The 15,477-nt window shown below is 49.4% G+C and overlaps 6 protein-coding genes across 6 annotated transcripts; 4 read left to right on the forward strand and 2 right to left on the reverse strand.

Moving 5' to 3' along the window:
* Positions 1-369: 369 nt before the first annotated feature.
* On the forward strand, positions 370-726 carry C7M61_003944 (uncharacterized protein; the record flags this gene model as incomplete). The annotated part of the gene is made up of 1 exon (XM_024859274.1): positions 370-726. The coding sequence occupies one exon, from the start codon at positions 370-372 to the stop codon at positions 724-726; it is 357 nt and encodes a 118-aa protein (XP_024712576.1).
* Positions 727-1,480: 754 nt separating this feature from the next.
* Positions 1,481-2,104, forward strand: TPT1 (tRNA 2'-phosphotransferase; the record flags this gene model as incomplete). The annotated part of the gene is made up of 1 exon (XM_024859275.1): positions 1,481-2,104. One exon carries the CDS (start codon positions 1,481-1,483, stop codon positions 2,102-2,104), a length of 624 nt encoding a protein of 207 aa, XP_024712577.1.
* Positions 2,105-5,576: 3,472 nt separating this feature from the next.
* C7M61_003946 (uncharacterized protein) lies at positions 5,577-8,183 on the forward strand (the record flags this gene model as incomplete). The annotated part of the gene is made up of 1 exon (XM_024859276.1): positions 5,577-8,183. The coding sequence occupies one exon, from the start codon at positions 5,577-5,579 to the stop codon at positions 8,181-8,183; it is 2,607 nt and encodes an 868-aa protein (XP_024712578.1).
* An 84-nt stretch (positions 8,184-8,267) lies between these two features.
* Positions 8,268-8,759, reverse strand: C7M61_003947 (uncharacterized protein; the record flags this gene model as incomplete). Its single annotated transcript, XM_024859277.1, has 1 exon — positions 8,268-8,759. One exon carries the CDS (start codon positions 8,757-8,759, stop codon positions 8,268-8,270), a length of 492 nt encoding a protein of 163 aa, XP_024712579.1.
* Positions 8,760-9,840: 1,081 nt separating this feature from the next.
* Positions 9,841-10,359, forward strand: C7M61_003948 (uncharacterized protein; the record flags this gene model as incomplete). Its single annotated transcript, XM_024859278.1, has 1 exon — positions 9,841-10,359. The coding sequence occupies one exon, from the start codon at positions 9,841-9,843 to the stop codon at positions 10,357-10,359; it is 519 nt and encodes a 172-aa protein (XP_024712580.1).
* A 54-nt stretch (positions 10,360-10,413) lies between these two features.
* C7M61_003949 (uncharacterized protein) lies at positions 10,414-14,393 on the reverse strand (the record flags this gene model as incomplete). The annotated part of the gene is made up of 2 exons (XM_024859279.1): positions 10,414-10,420; positions 10,456-14,393. 2 exons carry the CDS (start codon positions 14,391-14,393, stop codon positions 10,414-10,416), a joined length of 3,945 nt encoding a protein of 1,314 aa, XP_024712581.1.
* Positions 14,394-15,477: the final 1,084 nt, after the last annotated feature.

Below are 15,477 nucleotides of genomic sequence, written 5' to 3' on the forward strand. Positions count from 1 at the left end.
CATGCATTAATAGACGAAGGACATATGGAGTTGTAGAGGGAGGTACCAGGAAAGCGATACAAAATGGAAAAAAAATATATCACAAAAAGTTTATATCTTTTGGATTTATGGTGGTTTTCAGTGTACTGGTTACTATCCATTGGAACTCGCAGCCACTCATAACTAAATACATAATCCATGCCACACAAGGCCCAATTTCTATACCCAGTATCACGAAAAGTAAGAATCTCAAGATCCATCAGATTTCGTCATCCTTGGATTTTCCAGAACCTACCATACTTTGCAGCCGGATCAACCAGGCCCGACCTGCATAGACTATTCCATTTTTCCAGCCACTAGTACCTGAGACAAACCTCATCACCAAGCTACATGACCAAATCAGCCCTTCTGGTGTACCGTGCTGCTCTTCGGGCCACGCGGACAGCCTTCAACGGCGATGCCAAAATCCTCGCTGCCTCCAGACTCAAGATCAGAGAAGGCTACGACAAGAACAGAAACCTCACCGACAAGGATGAGATCAACAAGGCCATCAACGACTTGGACGAGGTGGCCAAGTTCCTTGTGAAGAACATCGTCCAGGCTGAGGAGCAGGAGAAAGACCGCTACTACCTCAAGTTCCACAAGGACACTGAGTTGGGCGACAACGCTACCATCAAGCAGAACAACCGAGCCAACATGGGCTCTTTGGCTGGCGCCAAGGTTAGACGTTGCAGCGACAACAAATAATTTGTAAATAGAAAGGAAAGGGTTTCGGAAGGTGTTCTGATGTAGTGGATGGGATTAGTTATGGAGGGGATTGGAGAGGATGATATGACTTCAAGACTGGGGGAATTAGTCTGTTACATTGTGTCATGAAGTTTGATTTCATCCGCATCGTAGCTCAAATGAGTTCAATACTTAAAGTGGTGGAAGATACGAACGGATGGACCATAATCTTGTCTTCGGTATCTTAGTCCATTGACTTGCGAGAATGATCAGATTCTGGTAGATACCATACTTAGTTGAATGGGGAGACGATTGCAAGATTTGACATGAAGCGGTGACTCCGTGCGTCATCAAAATCATTATGGATATTGTCACTATGGGCAGATGACAATGTGTATCTGTAAGGCCGCTTTGCTTAATGTAACGTGAAGAGGCCAATTTTCAGCCCAAACCCTCCCATTAATATCTAGCCCAGTTTGCAATTCCACTTTCACCTCTTACGTCATTTTGTTCACCGGCCCCAGATCAACCCCCATGACTCAATCTCACACATCTAGCGATGAATCCTCAGTAGACCGCTCCACACATTAAGCACCCAGAACAACACACCATAAGCCAAAAAACAAGAAAGCCCCCCAAATCCCACAAAACCCAACCCTCAACGAAAAATCAAAAACCGTTCCCTTTTTCACCCCATCCTGCGCCGTTGCCGCTTGAACCCCATCAACCCCAAACGGCTGCGAATTTCACATCAACTACCGCACCTACTCCATCTATGGCACCCCGAGAAGTACTCATATCCAAAGCGTTGCTGTACCTTCTCCGACACGGCGCAGTCAAAGAAAAACTCCCAATCGACTCCCGTGGCTATGTGGAGCTCACCACGATCCTCAATCATCCTCGAATCAAAACACACCGTGCCACTGTGGAAGAGGTCGAGAAGGTAGTGGCGGAAAACGACAAGAAACGGTTCACCATTGAGACCCGAGCCGGCGGAAAACAGTACATCTGCGCTAACCAGGGCCACTCCTTAGACCTGGTGACAGAAGAAAATCTCCAGCCGCTATTGTACGGAGATATGCCTGAAAACGTGTACCACGGAACCTTTGCCAACAAACTCGAAGCTATCAACAGCAGCGGGGGGCTTCTGCGGATGAAACGCAACCACATTCATTTTACCTCGGACGCCGAGTGGAGTCAACTGGGGATCAGAAAGACATGCACGGTTTTGATCTACTTGGACCTCGACAAGTGCAAGGAGCAGGGGCTAGAGTTTTTTCGTTCGGCAAATGGCGTAATCCTTACGAGGGGAGACGAGCGGGGGATGGTTCCAGCGAGCTGTTTCCGGGAGATCAAGCATTTGACTCAAGTGACCAAGAAGCCCAAAAGCCAAGATTGAGAGGAGGTTGAGAGGAGATTGAGCGGAGACTTTTAGGTTTAAGTGATGGTTTGGAGTTTTTTTGGTGATAATTTTCTTGATGGTGACTTCTGCAAGGCGGTTTGAGAGCTAAATGGGATTAGGCTTTCGGAGAAACTGGGGCTAGTGTACAGAGAGATCAACCGAGAAATAGAGTACGAGATAGATCGGGCCCCTCGTCAAGTACATTGCAGCAGGCTACTTGGGGCCAGTAAGGTTTAAGCACCCCCGCTTATCGAGACCAAGGGGGCTGATCCACAAAATTTAATTTGCTGTGTTATCGTGGTCTAGTTGGTGGGTGCTGCCGAGTAGCACATTGTGCTTAACCGGAGTTTGCTGATCATGCAAGGAGGCCCATCTGGGAGGAAGAAAAATAGACGATGATCTCGTGACAATGGAGGGAAGGACGATTCGCTCGACTAAATGCTGAGGCGCCGCCTGATCTGGGTCAGGAGGCTTGCAGAGACAATTGGGTGGGCGGTTGAGTGGTTGGATGTTTCTAGAGCGGCAGGGGTGCAGAGGCAGGGGGTCGTAACCGTTCTAAGCCGGATATTGTTTGACGAGGTGATTTATTTGGCAGGCCGATCGCCGACGGGAGTAACTACGTGAAGAGGATGTAAATCCATGAAAGTGTCAAAACGAGGGAACAAAAAAAAGAGGGTGTCAAAGGATCGAAAAAAAGAGGAGGCCGCATGGTTCGGAAGCGGATGGAAATGTGGGATATCCGCAGAAGCAGGGCTGGAGCGTTTGTCTCGATTTCTGTGCTTGGCTGCCAAGGGACAGGCCCGAGACAATGGCCAACAAAGAGTAAGCTTCGAGAACCACGTCAGGCGGTGTCTAAAAGGAAAAAGAAAAGAAAAAAAGCAGCAAAAGGCCGGGCCAAAAAATTAGGCCCACCACACTTTTTTTAATTTTTCTGATTAGGCAGCACGTCACGCCAATTTTCCCAAAAACGTGCCAGGAAAATCTCAAACGGCCCAAGCACCAGATCGTTTTTTGTTGCCCAATTGTTCCTGGCGTTGGGGCCCTGCCTGAGGCGGCCTGCCTGTGGGTATCGCGCCGGGCGCTTGGTCCCGCGCGGGCTAGACCAAATTCGCAGCCAAAAACGACGGCTCTGGACGGACGAAACGGCCGTTTGTCGGGACAGATCGAAAGAAAAGGGATGGTTTTTTGTTGCAAGTTGCATTGTGCACAAGGAAGCCCGCTTGGTTTAAGCCATGTTGAATTTTTTTCTGCTGTTTCGTTCGTGTGCGCCGGAATAACCGGTGGGCCTGGGCTTTGCGCTGCTCGCGGGTCTAGAATGGCAGCGGGGGCAACCGAAAGATCGTATAAAGCAGCGATGCCGCCGAAGCTGGGGTTCTCAACGGTAGAAAAAAAAAAAAGAAGTCCACCCCTTGAAACTTCAAAGAAAGTCTTGCAATCCACGGCCTCTTGCTTCCACCGCCAAAACTGAAGTCGGCCTCCAGCCTCATCGACCCCACCAGCCACCAGTCCAGCCGTTTCTCCCAAGCATCTCCAGGCTCAGGCTCATCAGGCAAATACCTCCCTCTCACAACCGCCACCCAAACCGCAATTCCAGCATCAAAAGGCTCTCCGTTCCCAGAGCCTCCCCCGTCAGCGTTGATTACAGCTGCAGAATACACACGAGCTCGCTCCGTCGACTGTCTACCCACCTCGACGCCTCGGGCTCACCCTTTCCCCCATCCCCACGCCGTTTCCTCCTCCACCGTGCCACAAACAGTTTTTGAATATACTCCCATGAACAACGTGAAGCTTCGAACGCATGCCCAACCGCCGCCGGCGGCGCCCGATACAAGGATATGCCAGTGGTACTGTTGTGACTGCGGCAAGGCCTACGGGACTCTACGATCTGAAGCATTGGGCGAGTGCAAGCCCCACGAAGTAAACGGCTATTTTGACAACCACCCTGTGGTTGTAGAGCCCGCGTCTCGCTTTACTTGTCTGCGATGCCGCCATATGATGTGTCCGTACTGCTTGAAGCTACGGTACCTGGACCTTTCACCACGGACATGACGGCCGCCTACAGGAAGCCAGGAGCAGGTTCTGCTGGCTGACAAGCGGGTATTTGGTTTTTGATAGAAGTGTCGTTGAAGACGACTGGTCCCGCAGTGATGGCTGCAAACGCGACGCTACGGCCGTGGTGGACGGTTCTAGTCGGCACCCGGCGGTTAAAGCCGGCATTTCGTTGATAAGAAATTGCCTCTAGGGAATTTGCGAAATACCAGCCGTGGTGCCGTTGAGGCCTGTCCTGAGGCTCATCCGGCTCGGCACTAACGGCACAATAGACTGTCACAACCGGCCACTACACTACAACGGGTCTGCAGCAGCAAGTCTTACGAACCGGCTGTGTGTGCCTTATCACCCGGTTCTGGGTCAAGCTTTAAGGGTTCTGTCGCACCCTCCTTTGCATTGTTTGTACTATCATATACGTTCTCCACGAAGCTCCACCGGCACTAATCACGCCATGCCGGCGGCCTTAAGCGTGTCGCCTAACCGAGCCGCCACTTGCTCTTTTAAGAAAAAAGCCAATCTTTATCGAGTTGCTAAATCTCGATCTTTCCGATCTTGACATGGCGATCTCCTGAGATGTCGGTTTCTGTGGGAGGGTCCCGGAGGGGAGTCACTTTGGCCGGTTCCGCAGAACCCCACCAATGAACGGCAGAAACACAATACAGATGAAAAATCGTCATCTATTTTTGAAGCCTCGATTTCAGCATTCTGTCACTCTGGCATTGTTCCTGTCTGAATCTGCCGACGGCCATGGCCAGTAGTTGCAGCCATCCATGATCTAGGGCATCTAGTGCAAGGCAGAGCAAAAAGAACAAAAACTAAGAAAATGAAGAAAATGAAAAAACTTAAAAACTGCCTCGTCAGGGTTCTTCTGGAAACGGCGGATACGGCTGGACTTCCCGTGGAACCAACAAAAAGCCCTTCTCTCAAGCCACCACTCAGCAAGAGAACCTGAGGGGCAAAGAGGAGAACGGGCTGGGCTGCAATTTCAGCAGAAAATCCCAATACACAAAATGGCAGAAATTGAGTTTTTTTTCAAAAGCGGCATGCAAAAAGACATAATAAATCCACTGATCACCTCCACTCGCCCATCCTCATGCTCACTTGGCACATCAACAATTTTCATGGACCCTCACAGACTCACCTTCACACCTCGCTTCCACGACCTCTTTCCTAATCCGTAAAAGCTCTCCCCGTGCGGGCACCTCAATGGCGGTCCTCTCGCTTCGAACCACATTCTTGTACATTTTATCCTGGGAAATACCACCCATTATCAAGCCCTTCGGCTATTGTCACTGGCCCGTGGTTTCCCGTTTGGGGCCCCATGTGAGAGCGAGTACACCCCCCACTTGTCTGCAGGCCCCGACCGCCAACACCATCGTTAAAAACTGGGGAACTTCCGCCGATAAACTTCCCCTAGGCTATGCGTATTGTTCCTCAGCACAAGCACCAAAAGCTCATTCTCCAGTGCTACCCGCCTGGGAAGCTTACCGATAAGAAACCCAACCCTTCCGAGCTCAGCTACCTTTTGTACTATGCGCTGACTCGTCGTATCAAGTTGGTGAAGGTGGTGGACTTTTTGGAGGCCAAGACGAAACGGGACGTCAAGGGCTCCAAGTCGGGCAATTTGCAGGTCACCTTGGGCATCGTGCTGGCCTTGATTGAAAAATGTGCCGACAATTTGAACGCGTTTGCCGCCCAGGTGGTGTCGATTTTGAACACCATGCTCCTGGTGAAAGAGTTGCCCTTGTGCAAGCTGCTTGTGTCCACCTACGGCGTGCTTTGCTCCAAGCTTGACGGCGGCCTTTTCACCGGTGACAAGCTGTTTGTGGAGTCCTTCACCCGCTTCACCGATTCCTTCATCACCACAGGTGTCAACCAGCTGAGCGGCTCCACCACCAACAAGGCCGAATGGCGCCTCGTGGCGCTCTCCACCTCCAAACACGTCTTCAACTGCTTGGGCTTCAACTCCCGCTTGCTGCGCAAGTTCGTCTCCAAATGCGTGCCCTTGTTGGCCGAAACGGTGCTCTCCAATGCTAACCAAGGCACCTTGCTTGCTCGCTTGAACAGTAACTTGAACGTCGAGGACGACAAGTTGCACAGCTTGAACAAGACCGTGACCGCCCGTACGGCAGCCCAGGCTCGTGAAATCGAGGAGCATTTCGAGGCCGACGCTGTTTCCGATCTGGACCTTAACGAGGAGGCATTGGCGGCTCTCAAGGCTCTTTTCAACACCTCCCTCTCCAACCAGATCTCTGAGGCCACCAACGAGGTGGTGGACTTCAACTCTGCCAACTCCTCCCAGACCGACGTTGACAATTGGGGCATCACTTTCTTGGAAATGTGCGCCTCGTGGATCCCCGTCCAATTACGTTTCATCGCTTTGCTGACGCTCTTGCACCGCTTGAGCGCTGCTTCGGATAAGACCGACGATAGCTCCAAAAACTACCGCGTTTTGTCCCACACGGCAAAGTCCCTCTTGGGTCTTGTTTCCTCCAACTTCAACATGATTGGCCTCTCCATCTCTGACGTGATCCAGCAGTTGCTCACGTTGCAGACAAACTTGCACTTGCTGTTGGCCGACTACTTGGATGCTGCTGAGATCAAGGACTTGAGCAAGATCTACACTCAGTGTGTGTGCAACCTTTCCAGCCATATCTACTACTTTGACCAGGTCCAGGACTCGATCGAGGGTATCTTGATGCAAGTTGACTCTGTGATGCTCCATGCCGACTCGCATAAGACGAGCCGTGTCCAGGAGTTGGTTATCGTGTTGCTCGACAACATTTCCAAGGTGATGAACTTGTTGACTCGCAAGTCGAGCTCCATCACCAGAAACGAGGCCACTTTGGAGAACTGGGACTTGGGATTGCAATTGTTGACCATTGACAAGAGCTACGAAGAGTTTGCCCTGGAGGCTTCCACCGAACAAAAGGCTTCTCTTGAGGCCAAGTTCTTGCAGGTGTTCCATGAATTCTTGGAAATCGAGTTCCTCAAGACTGGTGGAAAAGCTTCGCCCAGAAAAGCCCTGCCAAAGATTGTCTACTCCGAGAGTAACCTGGCCGAGGGACCAGAACGTTTCTTGGTTCCAGACTACAACGAGTACATTAGCCATTCGCAAAACTTCCTCAACAACATCCTCGTTCACACCAACGAATACCTCGCATCTCCTAGCAGCCCATCCGTTTCCAAATCGCTTTTGAGGACCTTGCAGACGTTGCTCAATGTCACTGGCATCAACTTTGTGCACAATTTCATTCCCTTGTTCCTGTACTGGCAGCTTATCGATGGCACCGGCTCGTCTGTGGAGGTTGAGAAGGACAAGTTCGCCTACCTGTTGTTGAAATCCCTGGTGGAAGTTCTCAACGAGAAGTACGCAGACTTGTTGGAAACCGACCTCACCAAGCTGAGCTTGTGGGATGCCCTCTCGCAGGACATCAACGATAGACAGACGGCCTTGTCAAGCGGCGGCACGTTCAAGACTAGAGTAACCCAGGACTTGATCTACGAGTTCTTCGCTACCACCTCGGTTAGCGCCTACATCAACCCACAAAAGTCTGTGTCGCTCGATGTGAGCAAGATCCACTACGACCACGACTCTCGTGCCAACAGCAAGACACCCAAGACGGAGGAAACCGACCGTTTCCAGGATGCTCGTGAAAAGGTTGACCTGGCAAACGGTAACGGTCTGAGCTTTGGTCTTGGAAGCGCCAATGACATTTCGTCTATCCACTCTGGTCTTGCCAACGGTCATGCCAAGGGCAATGGCCACGGAGACTCGCTGGCCCAGGAAACTCTCAACCTGAACAACCTGTTCAACCTACAGCACACGAACAACTACCGGTACTCGTTGCTCCCGAAGGTGTCGGACCTCAAAAACACTGTGAACGGGCAAACGCCAGAGGACCGTTTCCTGTTCCAGCAAAACAGCACGCCCCGTTCTGTGCTTCAAAAAAATGCACCTGCTACCGATATGAGGCTGATTCTCAAGTCGCTCCTGAGTGAGGAGGACAAGGACATTGTGGTTTAATATATTTATCTGTCTCCCTGCCAACTTCTCTACATTCTCTTTGCCGCACAGGCCTACACTAGTTCTGTCATGAGCGTCATATTCCTACTCGTCGTCGTCGCCAAGCGCTTCAAAAGCATTGAAGGTATTAGTCTGTTTGTCGGCGATTGTGTCCCGAGGGTCCACGGCCTTGGACGAGCCCAAGTTCTTGTTGTTGGGTCTCACCTTCACCGCCGTGTCCTTCAACAGCTCTCTGAACTTGTCTCTCTCGTCAGTAGCATCGTCACCAAACGACTTTTTAGGCTTGGTGTAAGTGGCCCATCCGTCCTCATCCACAACCTCGGCGGCCTTCTTACGCAAGTTGGGCTTTGGCTGGCCCAGTCTCAGCAATCTTCTTCTGTTCAAGTGGTTGTAAGAACGTTCGTTTCCGCGTTCGTCAATGTAAGTGTCACCGTTGGTCTGTCTGGCTCTCTTCTCGGCGGCAAAGTGTTCCCTCACCAGCTCCACCAAGTCGTTGAAAGCCTCCAAGATCTCCGGCTTGGGCGTGTATGCGAGCTCCTTGGCTTCGAGCAACTGTTCCTCTGAGTACTTGGCCATGATGGATGTGTTGTAGTTGACTGTGGAGAAAATTTTTGCGCGGATAGAACGAGCATAGTCGGGTTAGGGTCCAGTGGGTGGAGGAGTCTGGGGAGGTGGATTTTTGAAATTGAGTCAATTGGAGAGGCTGAAATCGTAGGTTTGAATTGTCAATTGAAGGGCGGTGGGAGGCCTAGGGTGGGGTCGTCTTGTTCACTCGTGTGAGCATAAGCGGGGTGTATATGATGGATGGAGTGGGAAGCCAAGGGTGATATAGATGGCGAAGAAGAGATAATTAGTATGTTTATTTTGGTTTGAGCAAAATGGGAGAGTTTTGTTGATGTTGTTTGGGAGTTGGCGTGTGGTGATTATGGTGCATGACCGAGGGGGTCTACAAGGATAAGTGATAGTGACCGGTGGGGTCTAGGGGAAGGAGAGGATTCATAGGGTTTGCTTGTTGGTTTTGTTCCGTGGGCGGATAATGTAGTTTTGTGTTTGTAATTTTGGGGTTTTTAGGGGTTATGTCAAGAAAGGGTGTTTCTCGAGACTGGTTGCGAAATATCCATCAGAGTAGTGTTCTCTAGAGGGGGCACAATCACTACTTTTTGAAAACTACAAATTGCAAATGATGGTAATTGACCTATTCCAAAGCCATTCACATATTATCGATGTATGGACTACCCGAAGTACCCTGACAACATGGAAGTCCGAGATAGTACGTACTTCAATCTAGTACGGTTTATGATAATTCCTTGTGCTTGGCCTGTCACACGAATTTCATTAAGTTTGCTGTTGGCTTTTAAAGCATGAAAAAAAGCTGAACGCCATTTTCAGGGGCCCACCTGCTTGCACCTCTTCACTCTTGTCACCGCATTTTGCAACCATTGCACTCCTAGGCCTCTCGAGAGCCTAGTTGATGGACACCTTTATCATCTTTAAACCAGCCCGAAAGAACGCCAGCATCGACCAAATTCTCATATCTTTTTGTTTAGTTCATTTTAATTCTGCTTGTTTTTTTTCTTTTTTTTAACCCTCCAACCTCTGAGGACCACCCTGATGTCTCTGCGCACCTCATCGCCTGCATTCTCAGCTCATCACCACCATGCCTCTTGCTAAATCACTCAACAAAGTCAGTAAGAAGATCGCTGGATCCTCGGCTACTCTTCATGCTAAAGGCAGAAAGTTTAAACAGCTCGGTAGAGCCACCGAGAGAGAGGCCAAGATCAAGGCCAAGAAGCAGAGACACATGGAGCAGAAGAACCACGAGCTTCTCTTCTATTTGCACATCCAAGAAAGCATTCAAGAAAACCCACAGGAAACGTTTGATTTGCACGAGATTAGAGAAATTGTCAGACAGTGGGTGATTCGTGACGACGAAGAGCTTGCTGAGATCGACAAGAACAGAAGACCTGGTAGACCATTGACCAGCAGACAGCAGCTTCTCAAGGAGAAGAGAAAGCACGATGAACACGTTTTCGAAACAGGCCTTCGTACGCCTGATCTTAGAGATAAGGACACTGTGGTGAATGTCAAGAACTGGAACGGAAACGCCGGTGCCAGTACTGCCTGGAAGTTTACTTTGATCACCAAGAACGCAGGCGACGACGAGATGACTAACTAATGTATTCTAACTATGGACTAACGGCTCCAGAACAATCTCTTCCAGAGAGTTGTTTTACCGGCTGGCTCCTCTTTCGCGGCATGGTTCTTCTCGTACTCGTCAACGTCAGACTGTTCCATCACTCCAATGTTCTCGCTCGGTGGGAACGCCAACTGGGGTGCTGTGCCATGCTCAACGTCGTCTAACCAGACATGAAGGCCTAACATCACCACAAACACCATACCGGTGGTGGTGAAGATGGTGCGGATCAATTTCCACACCTTGGCACCCTTGGCTGCCAATGGCCTGCTTACAACCACGAGACGGTCGTTGTCACCTCCACCAATCACTCTCCAGTTTTTCTTCTGGAGCTTGTTGATCTTCTTGGACACCTTACCGAGCACAGATGGGGAAACCCTATTCAAGACAGTGACCATCTCTTCAGGAACATGTTTGGCTCCAAGAGGATTCTCGCGAGAATAGATTGTCTCGCCCGTGGGCGTTAACACAAGGTACTCCATGGCAACGCCCTTTGCGTTTTGCATGGGGTTAAAGAAGTTTTTAGACTCCAAGGTACGGTTGCTCAGGCACTTGCTTTTGCTCCACTCGTAGGCATTTTGTTCACGGAATTTGTTCTCCTCGTTTATGTCTTTGGCTTCCTTAGACGACTTGAGGAAGTTCTCCAATGATTCCTTGTCGATAGGCTTCGTCGAATTGGACTTGTTGGTGTAAGCATCTCTGATCTTCTGAGCGGTCAAAGAGTTGATAGCAGCATACTCCTCGGGATTTTCTTTCTTCAAGTTACTTTCCTCTTGACTCATAGCCGAGGCAAGGGCATCACGGATCGACGCCTCAACCTTGGGATTGTCCACACCAACATCAGCTGCAGAAGTGTTGCTGTTGAGCAAAGCCAACACCTCATTTGCATCATTGTATTTGATGTTTCTCTTTGGCTTGGATGAAGTCGTCTTCTCAAGAAAATCAGACATGATGAACTTGTTTCCAGTGGCTTCTGCTGAGGCAATTTTGTTCTTCATGTTGTCAAACACCTTTCTGCTGATCAAGACCGTGTCCAAAGCAAAAGTCAGACCGCCGTTGTGCTTCAAAAGCATTCTGATGTTTCTTTGAAGCTTTCCAAGGGTCAAGCGTCTTTCAGGGTCTTCCTCGGAGTTTATCATCTTGTCCAACTCTCTGTGCACTTGATAGGCAGTATGATCGCCAAAGTTGGAGCCGAGATTAGCCTTCAATTGCTCAAGCTCCTCAGCGTACTCCTCAAGCAAGACATCATCTGGGATCTGCTTGTATGACGAAACCTCGACACTGGACAATTTAGTGGCAGGCTTAGACTTCGAAGTTATCTTGGCCTCGAAGTTGTCAAATACTTTTTGTGAATAGATAAGGGTGTCCAAAATTGCAGTGTTTCCACCATTCCATGCTAAGAGCTTTTTCAATTTGGCGTGAAGCTTGATGAACGAGACTAAGTTGTCTGTGTTGATTTTCAGCGATGCCGAGTTAGCTCCATTGTAGACCTCCTTGGTTTTCTTTTCCATCAAGTCAAGCACCTCAGTTGCAGAGGCATCTTTGTAGGGCTTCTGAAGCTCATCTCTGAATATTGAAAGGTGCTCAACAAAATCATGCAAGCCTAACTTCTCTGGGATTTGAACGTAAGGACCAGGTGCGTATAAAGTGTTCTCTGGAGTGGCTGCTTTCTCAGCATCTTGCTGGGCTTTCTTTTGAGCAAGTTTAGCTTCAAGTTTGTCCAATGCAGATTGAGAGTTGATCACCGCATCCAAGATCTCAGTGTTGCCATTGTTGATGGCAAAAAGTCTCTTTAAGCGACCACCCATCTTCATGAAAACAGCCCAGTTCGATTTAGACATTCTAGATGCTGGGTTCAGATTCTCGAGGTTCTGCGAGAACTCGGTACACCTACGGTCAACCAAACCGACAATCTCTTCTGGAGTGCTGTTTTTGAATGACTTCTTGAGTTCATCGTTTCTCAAGATTTCAAGTTCCTTCACAAAGCTGTGGATCTTGAGCTCTTCAGGAATCTGTTGGTAGCCCTTCTTAGCAGGCGCAGCTGAATTGTCCGCAAGTTCGTCCAAGAAATCGGTCTTTGCATTATTGGGCTCGATGTTAGCGGCCAAGAGCTCATTAAGCTGACCATACAATCCAGCGTTCTTCAAAGTCACAGCGGAGCCAGCACAATGCTCATTTCTAGAGATAGCATGAGCAACAGCGTTATTGATGTACTTCAAAAGCTTTTGGAAGCCAATGTCGGCATACTTGAAGTTCCGCAAGTCCTTTTGCTTAAACTCTGCAAGCTCTTTCTTGAAATCACTGAGACATTTGCCCAGGATCTGCATGACGTCAATGCTAACGACCTTTGGTTTGATTTCTTTGAGAGCTGCAATCTCGCCCTTGAGATCAACAACTGTCAAAGATTCGTCTGGGTAGGAAGTACCCGTGAAAAGGACATGACGCTGCCATGCAACAATCCACTGGGGGTTCAGCAAAAGCTTTTCGAAAATCAAAAAGCCTGTATTAGAAAGACGAGTGAAGGACACAAGAGCTTCATGGACCTTTGCAGCATCCTCCAAGATCAATGGGCTTGACTTTTCTGCCAATTTATCTATCGCATCCGTCAATTGCTCCAACGAGACGGCTCTGAGCAGCTCAAACTGAGGTGCTACAGCACGAATGATATGGAGGTTGGAAGTGATACCCAAGATTGTGGCAAGGGAAAAGTCGTAATTTTCAAAGAAGTTTTGCAGCACCAAGTAAGTCGTTACAGGGCTGGCCTCTTTCGTGATGAGAGCCTTCTCGAACTTGGGGTCCTTAAATGCGTCAATTGTAAGTACACCGCCGCATACCAATGGCAAATACGTTTCAATGAAGCTTTCCAAAAGAGCCTTCTCGGTGGAGGTGTAGACGTCCTTCTCGGTCTCTGCAGAGACGGCTGCAAATGTAGAGTCTGTCTCGCGGAATCCCACATTGGCAAACACAATGTTCAAGATGTTTCTGCTTGAGTTGTTAATCAAATCGCTAAGCTTCTCAACTTCAGCGCTACCAGCCCTGATAGCCTCCTGAACATCAGCGCTTCTTGGGTTCTTCGCAAGCTTGAGCAATGCTTTAGGAGAGACATCCTTCTTTGAAAGATCCAACAAGATCAGCTTCAAGTGTTTGTAGCGAGACACGTAGATCAAAACACGGAAGAAATCAGCATCATAGTTATGGGCTGCTCCATTGACCTCTAGAAAACGGGAGAACTCGGTAACTAAGACACCAATCTTGTCGACTATAGGCTGCACGGAAGCAAGCGTGTTGAAATCGTACTCTTTCGTCAAAACACTCAATTCCGGAAGGAAATTGCCAATGCCGCTGCTCCATAAAGCCGTTTGCACTGATTCTTTTGGAGGGTTCTTCAAGAGGGAGTGCACGGAGGTAGTCAAACTCCGGGAAGTAGAAGGGGCATCTGAAAGCAAAGATAAGAACTCGTCAACCATTTCATCCAAGTTCCGGGCATTGGCGCTTGCAGCGAGTTCCAAATGGCCCTTGCGGTACAATCCACGGAAGATGTAAAGCACATTCGAGATCTCCACAGATGTGAGGGTGGAGATGTCAGGGATGGTGTTGGCATAGGAGAGCCTGATGAACGACTCAAGGATTTCCAATTCCTTATGGTACTGCGCCACAAACGCCCTTGTAGCGGGAGTTCCACTGATATCCTCAGCCCGACCGCCCTTCTTGCTCAACACCTTATCTACCACTTGAGGGTCATACTTTCCATTAATTGGAGAGTTCTGATCCAAAACGGTTGGAAATGGAGGCACCAGGGGGTTTTCCGGGGCCGACTTTCGACGTAAAGTGATCAAATCGATCTCAAAGTCCTCCGTTCCGCTGGAGAAGGTGGCATATCCGTGGTTCGGAGATGCTGAAAGATACGGGTACGCGGTCCGGGCGCAATGGAGACCGGGCGAACTGGCGGCAAAAGGTCGGAAACCTTGTGCACGTAACGCTCTAGCACCAGATCTTCGAAGGGAACTTTTGAGCATGCTATGGAAAAGGCAGAATAAAACTGTGGATGATGTAGGTTATCGGATTCAGGGAGTAGGCGCGATAAGGGATAGCACGTGCTGCGTCACGTGTCACGCGTGCTACACCAGGTGCCTGACGCACTCAGATGTACGGGCGTTTAAAATCAGAAGCAGGGTGCACCGGTCTCGGACTGTGGTGTACGGGTGTTCCAAGAGCCCCCCTTCGGAGTCCACGGATGGGCGGAAAAGTCGAGGGCTACGAGAATTTCAAAGTGTTTTTGTGTTGTATGCAAAAACATCTTTCGATTCGGCCCTCCGAAGGATGCCCAGCCTCGATGACCATCGAGCACATTAAGATTCTCTGCTGGTTAGCGGGCATTGCTCGACGTCTTCGTATCACGCGATAAAGCGCAATTTGTGACGTTGAATGCACAACCCGCATGACGATCGGTGCAGTAATACATGTCTCGCTAATGCCGCCAAGATGTGACTCCGACTAGCGCTAATAACTGTTAGCGCAGTCAGGAAGCCCTAAGAGTGCCCTGCTTTGTTGCATAAGCGCTATGCTGAGAATCTAACGTGTTAAATAATCGAAGGGAATGTTTAAGCGGGTCATGCAGCGACGCCGGCCTGTCATGAGCGTTCTCGTCTTAGATGCCGTCAACATTCTGGCAAGTATACAGCCGTGGGAATGGAGGCATGCAAAATCTGACAGAGAGGAATGAAAGGTGATTTGAAACGCCTCACAAGACGAGAAGAAACGCATTACGAGGATGAGGCGGAACGAGGAATATGAGGTGCAAAAGGAAAAAAATAAAAAGGAATACGAGTATTGCTCACACCATGGCTGGACCCTAGGGTCCTTGGAAGCAGGCCGACGCAGCCGAACAAGCCACATTGGACCACATAGACCCAACAGGCCAAGCCAGAAAAAGGTGTGATTGACCAAGAAAATAAATGGTACCCAGACCACGATCATTTTCATGTAAGGTCATGTTGGTTAATCGCTTGTTAATCCTTGATCGGAGGTGGCATCGGAAGCTGACTCCCACTAATTTCGCTTTGTACCTGATCTCGAGAAAAATTAATCGGGCGATCTGCA

This window comes from Candidozyma pseudohaemuli (assembly GCF_003013735.1).
Source record: "Candidozyma pseudohaemuli strain B12108 chromosome Unknown scaffold00011, whole genome shotgun sequence".
Lineage (NCBI taxonomy): Eukaryota > Fungi > Ascomycota > Pichiomycetes > Serinales > Metschnikowiaceae > Candidozyma > Candidozyma pseudohaemuli.